The sequence below is a fragment of the Sceloporus occidentalis genome, unplaced genomic scaffold (assembly GCF_023333645.1).
Source record: "Sceloporus occidentalis isolate IW3139 unplaced genomic scaffold, rSceOcc1.0.p SCAF_3, whole genome shotgun sequence".
Classification (NCBI taxonomy): domain Eukaryota; kingdom Metazoa; phylum Chordata; class Lepidosauria; order Squamata; family Phrynosomatidae; genus Sceloporus; species Sceloporus occidentalis.
Genome location: NW_028316983.1, coordinates 86607135 through 86626901, shown reverse-complemented (window position 1 = coordinate 86626901; position 19767 = coordinate 86607135). Strand labels below are relative to the sequence as shown.

The following is a 19767-nucleotide window of genomic DNA, read 5'->3' as shown; positions in this document are numbered from 1 at the left end:
CTGAACTTGGAATAGTCCAACACTATTAGACACAGATCTACTAACTTAGGTGTCAGCCATGTGCCAATTAGGAAGACCCAGCCCACCCAGCTGGAGTGCCTGAGTTTTGAAGGGAGGGTTTGCCTTCTTTCTGAGTTTATGGGAATAACAACAACAACATTTATTTATAACGCCCTTCCTGCCAAAGGGCAGAACATCAAACATGTATAATCAAAAACGGATGATAAAACACAAAGCAATAAAACACTAAAATAATATGCTAATATACTAAAACAACTCCTTCTCAGTCACTACCCAAATTGATCATATTTTAAAAATGTGTATACATGTGCCTGCATTTCCAAAATTTTTATGTTAATGCAATGCTAGCTGAAGGATAATATCATGGAGAGGGAGTAGGTTTGCCTGTACATCTGGGCTGGGCTAGTGGTATAACTACTACTGCTACTACTACTACTGCTACCTCAAGGCAGAAGCTGTGCCTTGTTTCTGTTTTGGGGGAGGCTGTTTGGGTTTTGTGGGGTAGAGTCTTCTGTCTTGTTGCGTAGGGGACCAGGACTCTCACAAGATCATCAGTTTTCTTTATGTGGATCAAGACAAATGCAGTACAATTGGCCCTCTGTTTTTGCTGGGGATCCATTCTGGACTTCCCCCTGAAAATGGAGGCTTGCACATATTCAAGCCTCATAGACTTGAATGGGGCATGCCCCTGTATGCATGAATCGGGTGTGTGTGCTAGGTGCCATACGCCATAAGAAATAGCGGAGGTTGCCCCTCCATGGAGATTTGAGGGCGCGGATCTCAGATCCGCGGTTTAGGAGGGGCGCCTGTAGTAATATAATAATCATCCTTAGTCCCCTAAACAACAAGACAGAAGAATCTCAAAGGGAGATTGAGAACATCTGCCATGTAGTAACTATAGATGGCATTGCAGGATATAAACATATGAGTAATAAAAATGAATCAATCAGTCATAAAATATCCCTAAAGTACATAATCCTAGAGTTTTCTTAGTATAAAAACCAATTTCTATATGTATAGGTTTCATTCTTGTAGCTTTGGCAGAGATAGACACAGACACATTCTCTTTTATTATAATTTAGTTAGTTTCAGAAAGAATGTTACTCATTTTGAAAGGAAAACATTTGTGTTAACAAAACAACAAAGTAAGGAATATAACCATGTTTTTCTACATTTGGTAATTTCCTTTCTCAGCCTTCACTTCTCTTGTGACAGTTTGATCTGCTGCATGGGATTTGAGAAGCTGATGTGGGAAAAGATTTATGTCACTGGAAGACAATGTGAGAGTTTGGGTGATTGTACGTCTGCTTAATCAACTATACTATGAGCAAGGTTTTTCCCTGTACTACAAAAGAAAAGACTTTTCTTTTGTACAAGATGTCATACCTGGGAAACTGTGCTTAGTGACATTGGAACATGGTTGAACCATGGTTAATCATGGCTTCCATATTTGTGCGAAATGGGAAGCTAGTGGGAGACTTCTTCATTTGTTTGCTGATGTATGGAAAGGGGAGCATAGAGGGGGCTAAAATTAGTATCCCTTACATTTTTACTGGTGATGGTAGTAGTAATAGTAGCAGAAGCAATGATGGTGATGGGGTGATAGTGGTGCTGGTAGAGCTGGCTAAAATATGAGTGTAGGGGAAACAGCAGGTGACATCTTATAAAGCCTAACAAGGGAGATGGGGTAATCTTTAAAAACTAAGGAAGGATTTTTCTCACAGTTCATTCAGTTCATTCAGACTGACATGGGAGATGTTGAAGGCCATTTTTCTCCCACACACACAGTGCTTTCACCATTGGGGCAAGATTCTGTTTGTTCAGGTTTTTTTCCTGCTGAGCAAATAAATGGGTATCGAACAGAAGTAAATAAATTACTAACTTTTAAACCTACATTTTATAAGAGGGAAGTTGGTGTAACTTGCCTGTGAATTAAATAGTTTTAACTGTTAAATAATAGGTTAGATCGTTGGCACAACAGGACAAAACAATTCATGGGGGTGATTCAGAAGCTGCTCTCAGGAGGTTCTTATAGTTGGGAACAAATTTTTAAAAGAAATACTAACTCATACATTCGGTCTATTTACTCATGGATTTGTTGATATGCTATATATCATACATCAGTCTAATTATTCAAATGCTTTATTTGCTGTTTTTGGACTCTAGAAGAAGACAGAAATCAGGTCTGCTATTTTGTTGGGTGGGTGAAGTAAGAAAAAATGGACTCCACCTCATGTATATTGCCCAGCCCTGGTCTAGGGAAACCGTGATTTGAACACATCTAAGCTTGGAAAAGTTACTTTTTTTACTATAAGTCTAGGAATCCCTAGGTCAGTGGGATGAGTTATATTTCATAAAGGTAACATTTTCATACTTAAGGAAAGCATCACTTTATTAAAATCAGTTGTTTTGTTACTGGCAGTTTTCATCAGGAATGGGCAACCTGTAATCTTTCGGTCACAATTGGCATTTGCCTGAATTTCTTAGAGCCCCTGACCTAATTGTAAGACTGAATTGCAAGCAAGCAATTCATATCTCTAGCAAGAGCAGTCCTCTCGCACCTGGTAATCTGTTGAATAGGTAGAGAGAATAGGGGAGTGAAAGCATAGTGAAAAGGGGTGAGAAGAAGGACTGCGCTGCATACTTTGGGATCTAGATCTTCATACTTTCCGCTTTGGATTTGATCCCATCAGCATGTGGGAAGAAGAGATACAGTCTATTCCTCCTCCTCCCTGATGTAGAAGATACAGTTCTCCACAGGAAAAGGGATTTCTTATCCTGATTTGCCCTCCTATTCCAGAGGGTGATCTTGTTGCGCATGCCCCAGTAGTAGGTAGAGGTAAGGAAAAAAAATGTCCTTTTAAAATATGGGCAGACAACTATGGAAGGCCCTAATTTTGAGTCCTTTGAATGACCCTCCCCCCATTCCCTCTCCCAAGCTTAAGTGAGGGCTTCTACCATTTTGGAGGGAGAGAAGGCCTTAAAATGGCGACTCGTTCCCCTGGAAGTTAGTGAAAGGAGGATATTTTTATGAATAATAGGGTGGACCCGAAGGACACCCTGAGGGATGTGGTAGCCTGCATGTGATCTGCAGCTTTGTTTTTGTCTTTCCTATGGATGAATTCAAAATTTAGCATTGGTAAAATTACTTTTAATGACTACAACTCCTTGAATCTCCTAGATGCATGCAAGATTCTGAGAGGAAAATACAATAAAATGGAGTGATTTAGCAATTTCGCTGCCATTTTTGTGCTTGGATTGCTTCTTCCATAATTCTGTTTTATGCGAACAAAGACAGAAGTAAAGAGACACTGGTATCTTTAAAAAGAATGCATGTAAATTGTAAGTTGGGCTGAGGTCCTAAATCAGTTACTAAGAAGGAAGTCCAATTAAACCAAGTGGGACTTGCTTCCAAGTGAACATGCATTTGCCCTTGGTCATTCAGTGAGTCCTTGAAAAAAAGAAACTAAAAACTGAAGCAAATTAATGCTGGAGTGTACTATCTAGGAGTCAGTATTGAGTAGTGGTTTTAGTATTGGACTAGACCTTTGTGCAACTAGGGTTTGAATCCCTGTTCATGTAGTGGGAACCCACTGGATAACCTTGGAAAGCTCACACTGTCAGGTTTAGAGGAAGTCAAACCTCTGAATAAAGCTTGCCAAAAATCGTAGGATAGGATCACATAATTTGAAGTGGACTTGACAGCTCATAACAGCAACAAATATTATCTATATATTATCTGGAACTCTTGGCTATTCAAATCACTCTACTTTTTTGTGTCTTGATGCCTGGAGAGCAAAACAGACATTTGAGTGTTTTCTGCTTATAATGTACCATAATTTATATAAATTGGGCAAGATAGTCCATGAAGGCTAACTTTCACTTATCATTCGCCACCCATTATTTGATGAACCTACCCTTCCTTCCAGATCACCAGAAGAAAAAATACCACCAAAGGAAATAGCTAAGGACTCTTCTTGTCCATTCAAAGACAACGAAAAACATGGGCCAGTAACCCCATGTCTCCCTAGAAGATCTCTGTTCCTAATGCAGGGATCATGCAGCTTGGCTTTGAAAATACATTTAAATCCCTCTCTTAAGTCACTAATAATACTTAATGAAAGTTTTATGAGCAAAGTACATTTTAAAATAAATTTTCATATCCATTTTTATTTGAAAATCCACATTGAGGAGCCAAATGTATTCATGCCAGAATGAGGTAATTTAGGAGAGCCACAAAAGAGTAAGAGGAATTCCTTTAGCAGCTGCCTGCAGAAATAATAAAGAGAACATTGATTAAACAAGGTGACCAATGGGGATGAAATTCTGGCGCTTAATTCAGCATGAAGGTCTTCATTTGAAACAGGAAGAATTGCCTGTCCAGGAACTTTAGTTGATACACTACATAAAGGAAAAAGATAAAAGTGGTTCCATAGTCCTTCAATGTGAAACTCATTGTGTTGGATCCAAAAAAATTTTTTTTTCTCTCGGATGGAATGACCTCCATACAAGAGAATGAAGCTCCTCTCAGTTGGGATGGATTGGATTCAGCCCATTGAGATTGATGGCCCTGCTTGAGCATGAGGCAATGGAGTTATAGTTCTTATGCATTTGCTGGAGTAAATGTTATGGATTATGTGTCAATATTTTTGCTCAGGGGTTTGTGAAAAGCTGTATAGATGTACTGAGAACATGCACCCACAGGGTTTCCTCTTTCCTCGTTTTCTTTGTTTGCAAATATAAACAAAAATCCATCAGTGATGCCTTTATTGGTCAACTGAAATGCACAATATACAGTACTTGTTGTAAGCTTTCAAAGCTCCACGGGCTTCTTCATCAGGCAAGATATTATAAACCAAACAGGAGAAAAAACAAAACAATTGGATATGTTAGTCAGATGCCTGCATGTTGTTTCAGTCCTTAGTAAAGATGTTGTGATGGGGAGGATATCTTTTGCAGGCAGGCTCCTCCTTCAGCGGCAACAGTGAGATTTTCAAAGTCTAGGAAATTTAAAATCAATTTGCCTCTGAACAGGGACCCCTTTTTTGCGAGCAGTTTGTGATTTGTTATGTACTACACATAGCCTATTTTTCTACACTGGGTAACAGAAGACAATTGGTATAAGTATAACATGATAAGGAGGATATGTAATGAGAATACTGTCTCAGTTCTTTCAATTTGGATAAATATCTGTGGCAGAGAAAAAGAAAAATGATTTAAAAAGGCATAAGATGTTAGCTGATCTGAACAGCAGTCAAGGAACAACCCATTATTTATTTGGAAGTAGGTCCCACCTTAGTCAGTGAGGCTTACTCCCTAGGAATTGTGTTCAGGGCTTCAGCCAAATGGTTTCTTTGGCAGAATTCACAGAATTTTGCCACAGTGTTCCAAAATCAAAATATTTATGATTACTGCCCAAGAGGCTTTCAAATAACTTACTGTGCATATGCTGGCCATTTACTTAATGGTTCCTACTTTTTGTATGTTCTACAGAAATCTTCTCTACGTCTATCCTCAAAGCCTAAACTTTGCCAACCGTCAAGGATCTGCTCGAAATATCACTGTAAAAGTCCAGTTCATGTTTGGAGAGGATCCAAGCAATGCAATGCCGGTATGGTGCTTGTGCCTGTTTTGTTCCATTTCATTTCTGTAGTCTTTGTGTCTCAGTTTTTCTTTGTGCATGCCAACAAGTGCATGGTGATGTATTGTCAGGAATATTCAGTGTCCTAATACCTAATAGAGTACACTAAAGAAACAGAGGGTCTGACTGAAAAACATTTAGTAAAGATTGTTAGCCTGATGTCTAAAGGACATGGAGTGAATATTCAAATGTCTCTTTTTGTTCACTTTGACAGGTAATCTTTGGAAAATCCAGCTGTGCTGAATTTTCAAAAGAAGCATACACAGCAGTTGTTTATCATAACAGGTAAGATGCAGAATGTGATTAAAAAGTAACTAATTCAATATCATGTAGCATTATATAAATAATGCTGTAAAATCAGGTGTAGGATGATTGTGGCTACCTCACTTAGCAGTAACTCAGGTGTCAGGATCACCAGATTTGCTAGTTTTACTAGTTTGTGAATGATGACATGATGCATTCAGAACCTGGCATATGGATTTAAGAATTCTGTGGGTAAGTGTGACATGGATACTTTATATGGCATAGTTCCTTGACTACTCTGTGTTGAATGACACTAATAACTATATGACACCACTTTCACCATATTGCCTGCAGTTTTGCAGAACATGAAATGTTGCCCTCCACATTTGTAAAGGCCTACTGATATTTTAAACATAACCAGAATGTCTGTATTGAAATAAGGGCTTGAATGGTCTTTTACTCAAATGTAGTGCATGTTGTGATGTTTTAGCTGATACTGTATTGTACAGTCAGAGTCATATATGCATATAAACTAGCGGTTATTAATGTAAAACAATGCTAAAGACTTTCTTTCGGTGTCTTGCGTTTGTATCAATAGACATGGGAGGTCTATTTTTCACCTGAAATATGCCTAGACATAAGTCTTGACCTTTAAGCCATTTATTATGAGAATAAGCCCATAAAGGGAGAAAGTAGTTTAGGCCTGATGCCAAAATGTCATAATCTTATTAAGGTTTAGAGTGTCCAAATCCCATTTTAAGTTTCTTTTGGCCTTTTCAGGGATTTGTTGTACTCTTGACTTTTAAGGCACACACACAACATAAATCTTGTTGTAGTCCAAGTATTCTACAAAAACACTTAGAACTGGGGCTCAGCAAAGTTTTGGTTTCAAGGACCATCTGCCTTTCCAGGGGGGAAGTGGAACACCAGGGACAAAAAACCATGCTTCTATACCCAAGGATAATAACCCTTGGAAGAAAATGGGAGCAAGTACATCACACTTTTGAAATGCTAAAACTTAATTGCATATTAGCTCCAGTCTCCTCCTGGAGATGTGGGTTAATGTAGGTTTCTGTAATTTATTCTTTCTTTTTAAAAGAATGGTATATTAGTTGCTTAGTACTTTTTTGCCCCACCTTACCAACCAGTGTTCATTTCTTTAATTTGCACAGAAAAATGTTAAGCAATTAAATGTCAGAAGAATAGCATTTCTGTCTTGGAACCTGGATTAAACTCTTTTCTGTAGCATATTCAACATGTTCTCACTTTTTTGGTTTAACACTTGTTTTTATTTGCTGATACCTGGCCTTTTTGGAGTACTAATGGGCCATGTTACCTAATATGTTCCCCTCAGAGTGAGATGAGAATTGAGATCTTTTTAATTGATACTGATGGGAATTAGAACTAGAAGCTTCTGATTGCATAGCTTGTTCTCTGGCACTGAACCTAGGTACCAGGTCTAGGAAATTGTTTAATCTGTTAATTTATTCTTGGTTATCACACTTTTTTAACATAAACAGCTGAACTCTGGGAAAAGAAAATATAAAACTCAGTCATCTAGACCAGATAGGTTTTATTTTTACATATATATATGTTTTTATCTCAAAACAGATCTCCTGATTTTCATGAAGAAATTAAGATTAAACTCCCTGCAACATTAACTGACCATCACCACCTGCTTTTTACTTTTTATCATGTCAGTTGCCAACAAAAGCAAAACACTCCACTTGAGACTCCTGTTGGATACACGGTAACAACAAGTATACTCAACCCCTTTTCCTTCTCTTCTCCCATTCTCTTTCAGATTTTAGCTGTGGGGAGGCTGAGATAAAAGGGCTTGTCTGCACTGCAGAAATAAAGCAATTTGACACCACTTTAACTGCCATGGCTCAGTTCTGTGGAATTTCTGGAACATTTAGCCTTCTCTGTCAGAGAGCTCTGGTGTCACAACAAACTGCAATTCCCAGAATTCCATAACATTGAGTCGTGGGTTGCCACGGAGTTTCCAAGGCGGGATACAAACCGCCATATAGTACGTATTATATATGTACTAGGGTTAGGAAGGGGCGGTGCTTCCGCACCCCCCTAACCCTAGTACGTATACAATACGTACAAGATGGCGGCGCCCCTTCCACATGGGCGCCACCATCTTTACGTACTGGACGCATAGCATCCAGACGTGTTGCGGCGCTAATGACGTCACAAATGTGCCCTTGGCGCTTCGCGACGTCATCAGTGCGCCGCGGAAAGAAGCTCCAAAATGGAGCTTCTTTTTTGCTCCGCGTGGGAGCCGCGCGGTTTGGCTGCTGCAGCTCCCGCGCAGAGCAAATGGCGCCGGCGGGGGAACACCGCAAAGCGGCGGTTTGTATCCCGCCCAAGAAACTCTGTGGCAAACCAAGGAACAAACTGCAGTAGTGTAGAACTGCATTATTTCTACATTGCAGATGCAACCAAGGTTTGAGTGTATTGTGCTTGGTTTATTTCAACATACCAGTCGTTTTGGTGAGATGCTTTGAAGCAAAACACTACCAGTTAAATAAAATCTTACTCTAATATCACTGGAAGATTAGTGTTCTGTGAAACTGATCAGGTCACTCTCTACAGTACTCAAGTGAAAGCAACAAGGAAAGGGCCAACTTCAAGCTACTACCGGGGGGGGGGGGGGGAGGAACGACAACATGGCAAATTAAGGAGCATGGGGGGACATTTAAATAGTGATGGTTTGCTGTGGAGTTTCCAAACTTTGTGGCAAACCAGGGGTCAAATTGATCTGGGTTAGGGTTGGATTCACTGGATCTATGTCAGTGTCATCTAAGCAGAACAATGTGAAGCCAGGGGGAACACAAGCCTTTTTACCCATGCAGACAACTCCTAAGAGGAGAGTTTCCCCTGACGTTCTCAAAGCCAGGTCAGGCATGTAAAAGAGTACAAAGCATGTAGGGCTTCATATGACATAACTAATACTTGAGATTGTATTTTGAAACAGACTAGTAGCCTGTGAAGCTATTGTAACAAGGGAGTTTAATGTTTCCTGTAACCAACCATGATCAACCGTCTAGCTGCAGCAATTTGTAAAAACCAAAGTTTCTGAATACTTTTAAAAGGCACTTTTATAGTATCCTAAACAAAATGTAACTAAGACACGAATTATCGTGGTTTCATCAAGCCTCTCTTAGAAAAGGTTCAATTGGCACACTAGCCTCAGGTGTGAAAATTCCTGGCCTCCAGTTTCTCAAAACCATGCAATCGCTAGTTTCAGAGTTGAATCCAGTAGAAAAACTAAAGTTATCTCCATCGCATAACCAAGCCCAAGGCCAGATTGAAATAGATCTTTAATTCAGGAACTTCTAGAGCTAAAATGTCCAGGAGCATGTTACTGGAAACTGGGCAGGCAGGCAATGTTAAACTACATTAATTATGCAAAGTGGCAGCAGCCCTATTCTAATTTCCATATCTTTTACTGCATGTTCCTCCCCTCTGTTTTTAAAAAAATGGAAAACATTTCTGTTTTCTGTAGTATAGTAGTTAAGAGAGCCAGATGAGAGTTGAGGAGCTCTAGTTCCTAGCCTTCCCAAATCCATGAATAATAAACAAATAAATCAGTATGTGCAAGCGCGCCAGGCCCCCCCCCCCCCACGCACCTCTTCAACACCTGAGAGAATCAGTATGTGCGTGTGTCACTAAATATTCTGTAGCTGACACAAAGTTCACTCTACTTTGAACCCAAATCCCTGTATGTATTTTAGTCCTTTGACTGAATTGTATTTCTCCAGCTAAGATTTGTATGTATGTATGTATGTATGTATGTACGTACATACACAACCCCTGGATGAGCTGAAGATGTCCTGTGTACTTCATATATGTAAATTAGACATTCTGCCTTCTCTTCCCAATTTAAGTGGATACCCATGCTCCAGAATGGACGGTTGAAGACTGGTCAGTTCTGCCTTCCTGTTTCCCTGGAGAAGCCACCACAGGCTTATTCTGTGCTCTCACCAGAGGTTAGTCATGCCCTACACTTATGTGACTCAGCAAGGCAATTTAAGCAAATAAAATAATATAAAATAAATGTCTGACTGACAAACAAGCTTTAAAAAGATGCTCATATCATCTTCAACTATATTGACTGGAATGACTTTTTTGCTACAAGTACCTGAACTGTACTTCTGTTTTGTTGTAAATGACAGCATGGTTTTATTATATATTGCTTTGTTATTAGGTACCTCTTCCTGGAATGAAGTGGGTGGATAACCATAAAGGAGTTTTTAATGTAGAAATCATTGCAGTGTCAACCATCCATACACAGGTATGTATTAATAGGGGTCTCTCTAAAGCAGAAGAGGCAGCAATATTTATAGTCAATTTGATGGGCAATATTAGTGGGTTCCCTCATTCCGAGGTACCTGTCTTGGGCTGCACCCCTGCCACTGCCATTTTGCCAGACTTCAGCTGCAAACTTCAAAGACCTCTTTAAAACTATCAAGGAATCCTTGTTTTTGAAAGGGTTTTCTCATTACCATTGGTCATCAAATTTTGATGGTGTGATTTGGGGTGTGTGTGCAAAAATGGCCTTTTGTGCCACTTGTGATCCAGTTGGGACCCAAATTCTATTAATATGCATATGAGATCAGATACTTTTTTTAAAAAAAAAATAATGATTATAGATTTTTTAAAAAACAACAACACACAACTTAGTGCATAATATTTGGTTTTTTTTAATATGTAGGATCCTTACTTGGACAAGTTCTTTGCTCTTGTGCATGCCCTGGATGAACATATGTTCCCTGTGCGGATTGGTGACATGAGAATAATGGAAAACAACTTGGAAAATGAATTAAAGGGCAGTATTTCAGCTCTGAATTCATCTCAGCTTGAGCCTGTGGTGCGATTTCTCCATCTCCTGCTTGATAAACTGATCCTTTTGGTTGTAAGACCTCCTATTATTGCAGGCCAAATAGGTATTTTATTTCAGTTTTTAGTTATAATTAAAAAAAATAGTTCTTGAAATTAGCATTCCTCATTGTATTTACTTAACTGTATTTATCAATATTATATTTAATTGCATATGTTTTCATTGTTCTTTCTTATTTTCATTGTCCACAAATTCCATTTGGGAGGTACCACAGATGTGAAGACAAGAAAAATGGAACCATGAGAAGGAGGCTGGAATATAATTATGCACACTAGTTCCCAGGGGCTGCACTAAGAGGGGTCGGGGGTGCAGACCACACCAGGTGACATCCTAAGGGGGAGGGGGCGGGTGACACATCTGCTTCCCAAACATCTGCCTTTTGGCAGAAATGGGCTGTGGTGTTCGCCTGTGTGCCTTTAAAAGGCTGAAGAAATGGTGTGAGTGGAGTGAGGCTCAGTGGGGAGAGAAAGGAGAGATCCCAGGTTTTGTTAAAATTTAAAATTTAAATTTTTATTCACTTCAAATTTTCTTTAAAAAAATCCAGTCTTACCAAATTTTCCCTTTTACCACACGAAACAATGTACAGCGGGACCTTGGTATCTGCAGACTTGCCATCCGTGGATTTAAGCATCTGTGGATGGCAAGTCCCTGTTGTCCCCAATGGTGGTACGTGCACATGATCATGCTGCCATTAGGGACAGCCCCTGTTGTCCCCACTGGCGGCACGTGCATGTGGCCGTGCCACCATTAGGGACAACGGGACTTCACCTGAGGTCCTGTGCATTTTGGTATCTGCAGGGGTCCAGATCTCCCCATGGATACTGATGTCCCACTGTACATGTAAATGCATTTATGTTGCATGTATGATACTGTAATTTATTATTATTAACCTTATTATTATTAACCTTTATTTATGAAGCGCTGTAAATTTAAACATATAATTTTAATTGTGCTAGTTCTTTATATCACAACTATTGTCGTTACGTTCAGTGATATACAGGAATTACAATTTATGAGTAACATTAGCACAATTTTTTTTTTAACTAAGGATTTTATATGGTGTGGCATGGGAGGACTTCAATTGCAGGGGGGGTGACACTGTGTGTTACTGCACTGAGTGACACCAACCCTAATGGTGCTCATGCTAATTTCTGGAAAATGTAATTATTGGCTTTCAATAGGCATCTGACTGGGCACTCTGGGAACAGTATGCTGGACTAATTTGGCCTTTGATCTGATCCAGCAGGGCTCTTCTTTTGTTCCCATGTGCATTTCTCTGTTATTTTCAATATGATTATGCAAGGGACATGGTGGCTTAGCGATTAAAATAATAATAATAATAATAATACATTTTATTTATAGACCGCTATTCCGCAATGATCATAGCGGTGTACAGCAAAAATTGAATACAATACAGATACAAGGTGACAATTAGGAGGGAGAAGTCTCGTCCTTCAGGCAGTCCCTGATGTTGCTGGGTCTGCCTGATCGCTCCTTCTGAGGCCAAGATGACAGTTGAAAGAGGGAGGAGCCTCTTCCTTCAGGCAGTCCCTGATGTTGCTGGGTCTGCCTGATCGCTCCCTCTGAGGCCAACACTGACTGATGATCGCAAGATTGGCAGATTGGCAGTTTGAGACCCAAGCACTGCATGACAGAATGGGCTCCCATCACTAGTGCCAGCTTCTGCCAACCTAGCAGTTTGAAAACATGTAAAAGTGCTAGTAGATAAATAGGTACTACTATAGTGGGAAGGTAACAGTGTTCCATGCACCTGGCATTCAGTCATGCTGGCCACATGACCACAGAGTCTTCTTTGACAACGCTGGCTCCCTTGGTTTAGTAACAGAGATGAGCACTGTCCTCTACAGCCGGACATGACTAGACAAACATGTCAAAGGAAAAACCTTTACCTTTTATGCTAGAGATGTCTAGTTTTCTGTTTTTCCCTCATAACTTTCTGTGAGCCATTCTGGGGGCCATTCTGGGGGGAAACAGTGTGACATATTTAGCTAGGTACCACTTGTCCATCCATCTCATGACTTTCTCAAATGTACCTGTTGTGTTTATTTAATAGCTAAAATGTTCACCTTGCCTGTCTCATTTATTCTCAAATCATTTTGATAGTATTTTAGCAAATATCTGTGACTAACGGTGTTAGAGATGTATAATTTTAGGCATGTATTTCTGTGATTTTGAGATACCTTATTATAAGTATTTTAAGTAATGTTTAATATTAATGATGTGATCAAAATCAAATATACTTATTAATTATACTGAATTTCTTGTTGGGTGAGAAGACCTTCAAATTCAAACTATTCAGGGTTTTTAAAAAAAAAAACAATAACCATTCAAGTACTCACTGTCTCCACTGAAACTCATATTGAGTGGACTCATATAACTCCATTGAGTCCCTATGCAGGTAGGAAGAGAGGAAATAATAATAATAATAATAATAATAATAATAATAATTATTATTATTATTATTATTATTATTATTATTATTATTCCACCCATATTTAAGCTACTGTATAGATCGTATTTGTGTTGGTTTACTGTACTTTTTTTTTAAAAAACCACTACTATTTTTCATTTTTAAAATTAGCTGTTTTTATAGTGAAAAAGCCAGCACTGATAAATAGCCTGATGTCAAACTTTTCCCTCTATTTCTTTTTAGTCAATCTGGGACAAGCATCTTTTGAAGCCATGGCCTCTATTGTTAACAGACTGCACAAAAACCTAGAAGGAAACCAAGACCAACATGGCAGAAACAGTCTTCTCACTTCATATATTTATTATGTTTTTCGTTTACCAAACACTTCTTCTAATTCACCATCACCAGGTACATTTCCTTTTAAACTGCTTTTACATTGAAAGATTATAACTGAAGGGCATGATTTCAGGGATTAATTGAGTTATAGTTCATCAGGGCTTAACACACCTTTAGCAATGGGAAATGTTAAGGCAGAGTACACATGTTGTGGACAGGCTTCACATTTTGCCAGTACATCTTTCCCACCACAACTCCTCATGTTATATATCACCTTACTCTAGAAGTAGACTTCTAGAAGTAGACTTTCCATGGGATATGGAGCAGGGGTTTGTTACAGAGGGAGCTCTACTAAGGGCAGAACCCTTTCCCTTTAGGGGGTTAACTTTTGTTCTATCTAAGCATATATATACAGTATTTCCCTCTCACTATTAAGTAAGTGCAGAGATCTTTATTGGGAAGAGAATTCCAAGATAAAAGCACTGTATGACTTTCAAGGAAGCTTGAGTTCCAGTACCTCTTCTTTTAGAAAATCACCCATTGCATAAAAGAACTGATACAGATGTGGTAATGTACCAAAACTGGAGATGAGACACAAAGAATCATTCAAGTATTGTTGTGTAAGATGTTGGCATGACAAGAAGTCAAAGATGAACTATTATTATTACAAAAGTGGAGTACAAATATATTATGTATTGATTTATATTCCACACTGTTGTTTTAGGTCCTTTAGGAGGATCAGTACATTATGCTACCATGGCTCGTACAGCCATTAGACCAGCAAGCCTAAATTTAAATCGCTCTAGGAGCCTGAGCAATAGCAACCCAGATATATCTGGGACTCCAACATCACCTGATGATGAAGTACGGTCAATCATTGGGAGTAAGGTAAAAACTGTGCTTTATTTGAGAGTAACAGACAATGTTTTTAATGAATACAAACTAAACAAGGAAAACCCATTAGGATCTAGACTATACTGTTTTTGGATATACCAATATACAACTGCCAGGATATTCTTATATGTGTCAGGCAGAGCATTCAAGGGGAATCCTTGATTACAAGCAGATTGCATTTCCAGATGCCTGCCTGTGCAAGGGCAATATCAACAAAAGAGCAAGACTCTTTATTGTAGGATTCTGACCTTTAATTCTTCCTTCCAGCCTAAAATATTTTATGAGCCATTTGAAAAAACATTTTACACTCAGTTATATGAAAAATCAGACAAGATTTTAAGTCATTGACCCATTTGTATGAAAGGGCAGGACAAAAATGGAAAGACCATGGAATTTAATAATTTTTGAATGGTTAAAAAAGCCCCCCCCCCCCAAAAGAGACACATGTTGTTCTTATTAAACATTTAAGGCTTTGACTGGGAGAGCTAGGAATATTTAAGTATCCATTTGATGGCCTTGCTTAATTAAACCACCTTGACCTTTTTGTGAAATGCCTAAGGGAGCGATGTGCACATGGAATTTACCTAGGATATGATAAGTTTTACGTGAGCTGCCTGACTGGAGTAATTTGGCAATAAAAATGGATAGAAGCTTTCTAACAGAAACTTATTCTGGTTTTTAATAAGCTGAAAGAGGTAACGCTGCATCATGGGTCTAATACTAAAATTCTGAGCATGCTGATGTCAGTGGGAACTCTCAATTTTACTTTCAAGTGTAATTATTTCAACTATCAAAATTCAGTTTGGGGCTCTGTTGTGTACTCCCAAACTCAAATTTGTAAAATTGTGAATTGGGCCCAAAGATATGTGAGTAGAAGGCTGTTTTCATGACACAGCTTTCCTTTCCCTTTCCCTCCCTACCCAATCCCTTAACTCTGCAAAACTCCTGGCCAGGAGAATCCCATGAATAGGGTCATGTGGCCTACAGTGTGAAGAATAAATTGACCACCCTTAGGTAGAGGCACCTCTTTAGCTTTAACAATATCAATGGCCTCGTTGTTTCTAAGGCATGTCTATAAAAAGTATGATGTGTAGAAAACTAACTTTTTAGCAACTGCAAAGTGGCTCTTGTTGAAATTTAGCTTGCAGGGCTGATTATTGTTTCCTATTGTTGAAATTTATTTACTGTGAATTTCTAAGATCCTATATGCTCATTCATATTACTTCATGGTTTATAAACCTCTCTCCTCTGGATTCTTCATTTGACAGCCAATGTTTGATTCAGAGACTTTTGGTCTAATTGAAACAATGCCAGCAGTTGACTCTCTGTGATTCACCAGAGTGGACAACTAGCAATTGAGTTTATCAGTTTGCAGATACAGAATTGTGTGTGCACCTATGGGGCAGATCATCAAAAATGTATGCAAATGGCCTTTATTACTGTGAGATAGTTATTAGGAGCTTGAGAAAGCTACACATCCAGTTATGTAACATTTTTTTCTTCAAAGTGGTAAGATATAATCATTTATTCAACTCCAGAATAAATGTGTTAATGTGTCACTCCCATTGAATTCAGTAGGACAATGTGACTAACGTATGTCCCATTAATTTCAGTGGGATTGGTTTTTGTAGGCTTAGGCCCATATTTATAGGAGCATGGATATATGTGATCATACTAAAAGGCAGTGTACAGATGTACTAGATAAAATTAAATAAAAATATATTAGAAAATGTTTATTGCAAATACATATACAAGTATTGTGGGGTTGCTTGAACATGCTGTTTATTTATTTTTGCCCTGGATGTGATAGGAAGATTATAGAAATAATGATGTGGACTAAAACCTAGGTGTTTTTTTAACAGTACTAATTGAAGATGTGTTTGTGCTAAGTAATCTTTAGATATCTTTGAAAAATTAGTATCCCTGCATTTCCTATACTATGTGGCATGCAACATGTAACATTTCTTTCCTTTCCCTACTGCTTTCTGTTATATGCCCAGGGCTTAGATCGCTCCAATTCCTGGGTAAACACTGGTGCTCCAAAATCCACCCCATGGGGATCCAACCCTAGTCCAAGTACAGAGACTACACAGGTGGTGTCTACATTAGAACTTTCTTTTTCTCTCTCCCCACCCCTACCTTGGCTGATATCACCTTAGAGACCATCTTATACTCTTACATTTACACTGTGGTTTCCTTAGCTTGATTTTATTTGTTTCTGAATAGCTGATGGTCCATTATTTTGTTACCACTTCACCACACTGCATGAAAAACCACCACTTGGCAAAGCTGTCTCTGCTTCCCACTTTGTACTTCACATGTTATTGTCACCCACCCCCTTCATTTTTCCCCTTATTGTTTTTATACGTTATATGGAGTATATTCCTAATGACATCACATGCTACAGACTATTGCAAACTCTATAGGTTGGATACAACCTTGGTAGTACATGAAGTAAACCTATGGAAATAAATCATTCTAATTATGATTATTGTCCTATTGCTTCCAGTAGGTTACTCTGATCCAATCTTATCTGGTTTTTTAATTGTTATTTTGAAACATCATTACCATTTTCATAATGATTTTTTCCTTCACTCTTCTGTCCTCCCTTTGTCATGCAAATGATTCACTCATTATCTACATTAGATCCCTTAGTCTTAACTTAATGAACATATGATACTGAAAAATGTGTCATAAGATGATACACGTGGTTGCAAAATAGAAAAGGTGGAGTACCTTGACATTTTAACCTTAGTTGCTTGCTTCATAACACTGCATGTTTATTTATTTATTTATTTATTTATTGGACTTTTAAAACTGAACCGGGGTTGAAATCAGTTGAAAATGTCTGTCATCTTTCTCTTTTTTAAAGAAAACAACAACAAAACTGATTTCTTATCTATAAAAGCATAAATCTAATAATTGCTAAATATTCAGAATTATTGATGCTTTAAACCAAATTTAAGAATAAAAATCACATATCATGTTATAGTTCTGTGCAATATCCAAGGTTATTTGAGGATAATTTCGGGATACTATCCCCACATTTAGTTAGGCTGCGAGGAATGGTACTGATGCCATGAAATATATAAATTTCTTGGCATGTTGTATGTCAGTATAATACAATGTTGTTACAGAATAGCTTCATGTCTTTCCAATATTCAGTGTCATTATGAAACGCTAAGCATTGTGTCTGATACTTTAAACAAACAGTTCAAACACTTTTTGTCACTTGGTTTAAATTAAACCTGAACATGACCAAGCATTTGAGACCCAAACCCCTCTCTCCTTGTTGATGTGCCTTGTCCCTGAGTTGCAAATATCATCCCCAGCAAATTTTAATGTGATGTCATCATTCATTCATTTCCACCCCTGTAGGCTACAGATCGAAGTTGTAATCGTATGTCTTCGCACACAGAGACGTCAAGTTTCTTACAAACATTAACAGGACGATTACCAACTAAAAAGGTAGACTTTAGTGAAGACAATTTGATATTGTGTGGCAAGGCAAGGAAGTTCAGTAATGAATCATTGGATCATAATTCAGCATTTGTATCCTGATTTTGAGAGTAGAGTGGGCTCTTCTTATCTGCAGGCTTGTTTCATGAGGCTGATGGTCGAGAACTGAACTGTTACTTGCTGGTTTGCTTCAAAACTTTGAGTATGTAGTTGGAACTTATAATGATCATTTTATAAATCTTAGAGACATTCTTCTTATTTCTGCTAAGAAAACGCCAGATGAAAAGTTTTAAAACAGACGCAAACATCAAATGTAAAGAAGAAGAAAAAATGAAAGTTAATGCTGAGAGTATTTTTTTCATCCAGATGGTGAAAAAAGTTAAACATTTTCTCACAAACACTACATCTTGGTTATTTAACATGGTTGAATGTTTCATCAAAAGACATTTACCATTGCTGTTAGCCTCACATACCTTGTTTTGCTTCCTGTCATTCTTCCCCTATTTGTTTGTTAGTTGGGCAGTTGTAAATTTTTATGGTGGGGGGAATGTGTTTTTGGGAATGGTTATGCAGCTGACACTCAAACCTGAATTTGAATTTGTCTAGCTTTTTCACGAAGAACTGGCCTTACAGTGGGTTGTGTGCAGTGGAAGCGTACGGGAGGCAGCTCTGCAGCAAGCATGGTTCTTTTTTGAACTTATGGTAAGAGAATTGGAAAACTGTTTAAAGGATTTTTTTTCTTTTATTACTATTAATTTCACTGAATCCCCAAGTGTTAGTTTTACACCTGTTCTAGTGCAGCATTTAAAATACCTACAAAAATTAATTTCACATAATGGAGATTGGGGATGAACTGAGGCCAACAGATAGGGTTTTCAAAGAAATTTTGGTGAGTATTTCAAAGTTCTGGCTGTTACCTATAAGCCAATGTAGGACTTGGACGTAGGCTACTTGAAAGACAGCAATCCCCCATGTGAGCCTGTTTGGATTTTGCTCACGGGAAACCCTTCTCTCAGTCTTGCCACCATTACCAGTTCAAGACACAAGAGAGAGTACCTTTCCTGTTCCTGCTTCCAGACTCTGGAACTATCCCCCCCCCCCCCCAAGGTTTGCTCTTTCCCAATGCTCGTTGGCAAGGAAAAACCTTTCACATTTAAGCTATACTGCGGCTGAGGAGAATAACCTTGATATGGAGGAATCACTGTGGATCATATGCAGTCCTCAGTAGGATTTTGTGTGGCCTTCAGACTTCTTAGATTCCCTATTCCAACCGCAGCCCCCCAAATTTGGAGGCCCTCTTTTGGCCCTAAGGCTAACATACCAACACAGCCAAAATCATCATCACCCTCAGAAGCAGCTGTAAAGTGACTGAAGTGACTTCTAGGTGGTCACTGGAAGTTTTGGTGCAGCTTATTGGAATTCTAGCAGAGCTTAAATGGTAGCAGAGTCCTAATAGCTGATGTGGGTCCACCCATGACTGGATGTTGATTATGGCTATGATTCTGTATCATCTACTTAGCTAACTAAGACCCCATACAGACAGGCCAAAATAAAGCTGCTTCGAGTCACATTGGAGGTATGCTGTTTCAATGATGCATGCGTCCTAAGAATCCGGAAGCCACGCCAAAGCTGCGCTCCAGTCCTTAGGACTGGACTGTGGCTTTGGCGTGGCTTCCAGACTCTTAGGATGTATGCATCATTGAAACAGCATACCTCCAAAGTGATTCGAAGCAGCTTTATTTTGGCCTGTCTATATGGGGTCTAACTACCTTAATTACACAGCTACATAGTGCCTCCCAGGCCGACACCCCCCCCCCCCCCCCCACTATC

At 38.7% G+C, this 19767-nt stretch overlaps 1 protein-coding gene across 11 annotated transcripts in view; it reads left to right on the top strand.

Moving 5' to 3' along the window:
- Positions 1–19767, top strand: part of DOCK7 (dedicator of cytokinesis 7) — a 163402-nt gene that overhangs the window by 92099 nt on the left and 51536 nt on the right. For 8 of the 11 annotated variants that reach the window (XM_089515314.1, XM_089515313.1, XM_089515311.1 and 5 more), the window contains exons 15-25: positions 5515–5632; positions 5877–5947; positions 7517–7655; positions 9805–9906; positions 10125–10211; positions 10632–10863; positions 13492–13656; positions 14309–14472; positions 16479–16571; positions 17857–17946; positions 18544–18639. In XM_089515314.1, coding sequence (XP_089371440.1) covers positions 5515–5632; positions 5877–5947; positions 7517–7655; positions 9805–9906; positions 10125–10211; positions 10632–10863; positions 13492–13656; positions 14309–14472; positions 16479–16571; positions 17857–17946; positions 18544–18639 — 1357 coding nt within the window. The remainder of the gene's footprint in view (positions 1–5514; positions 5633–5876; positions 5948–7516; positions 7656–9804; positions 9907–10124; positions 10212–10631; positions 10864–13491; positions 13657–14308; positions 14473–16478; positions 16572–17856; positions 17947–18543; positions 18640–19767) is intronic. The other 3 variants (XM_089515317.1, XM_089515316.1, XM_089515315.1) reach the window with 2 other exon arrangements.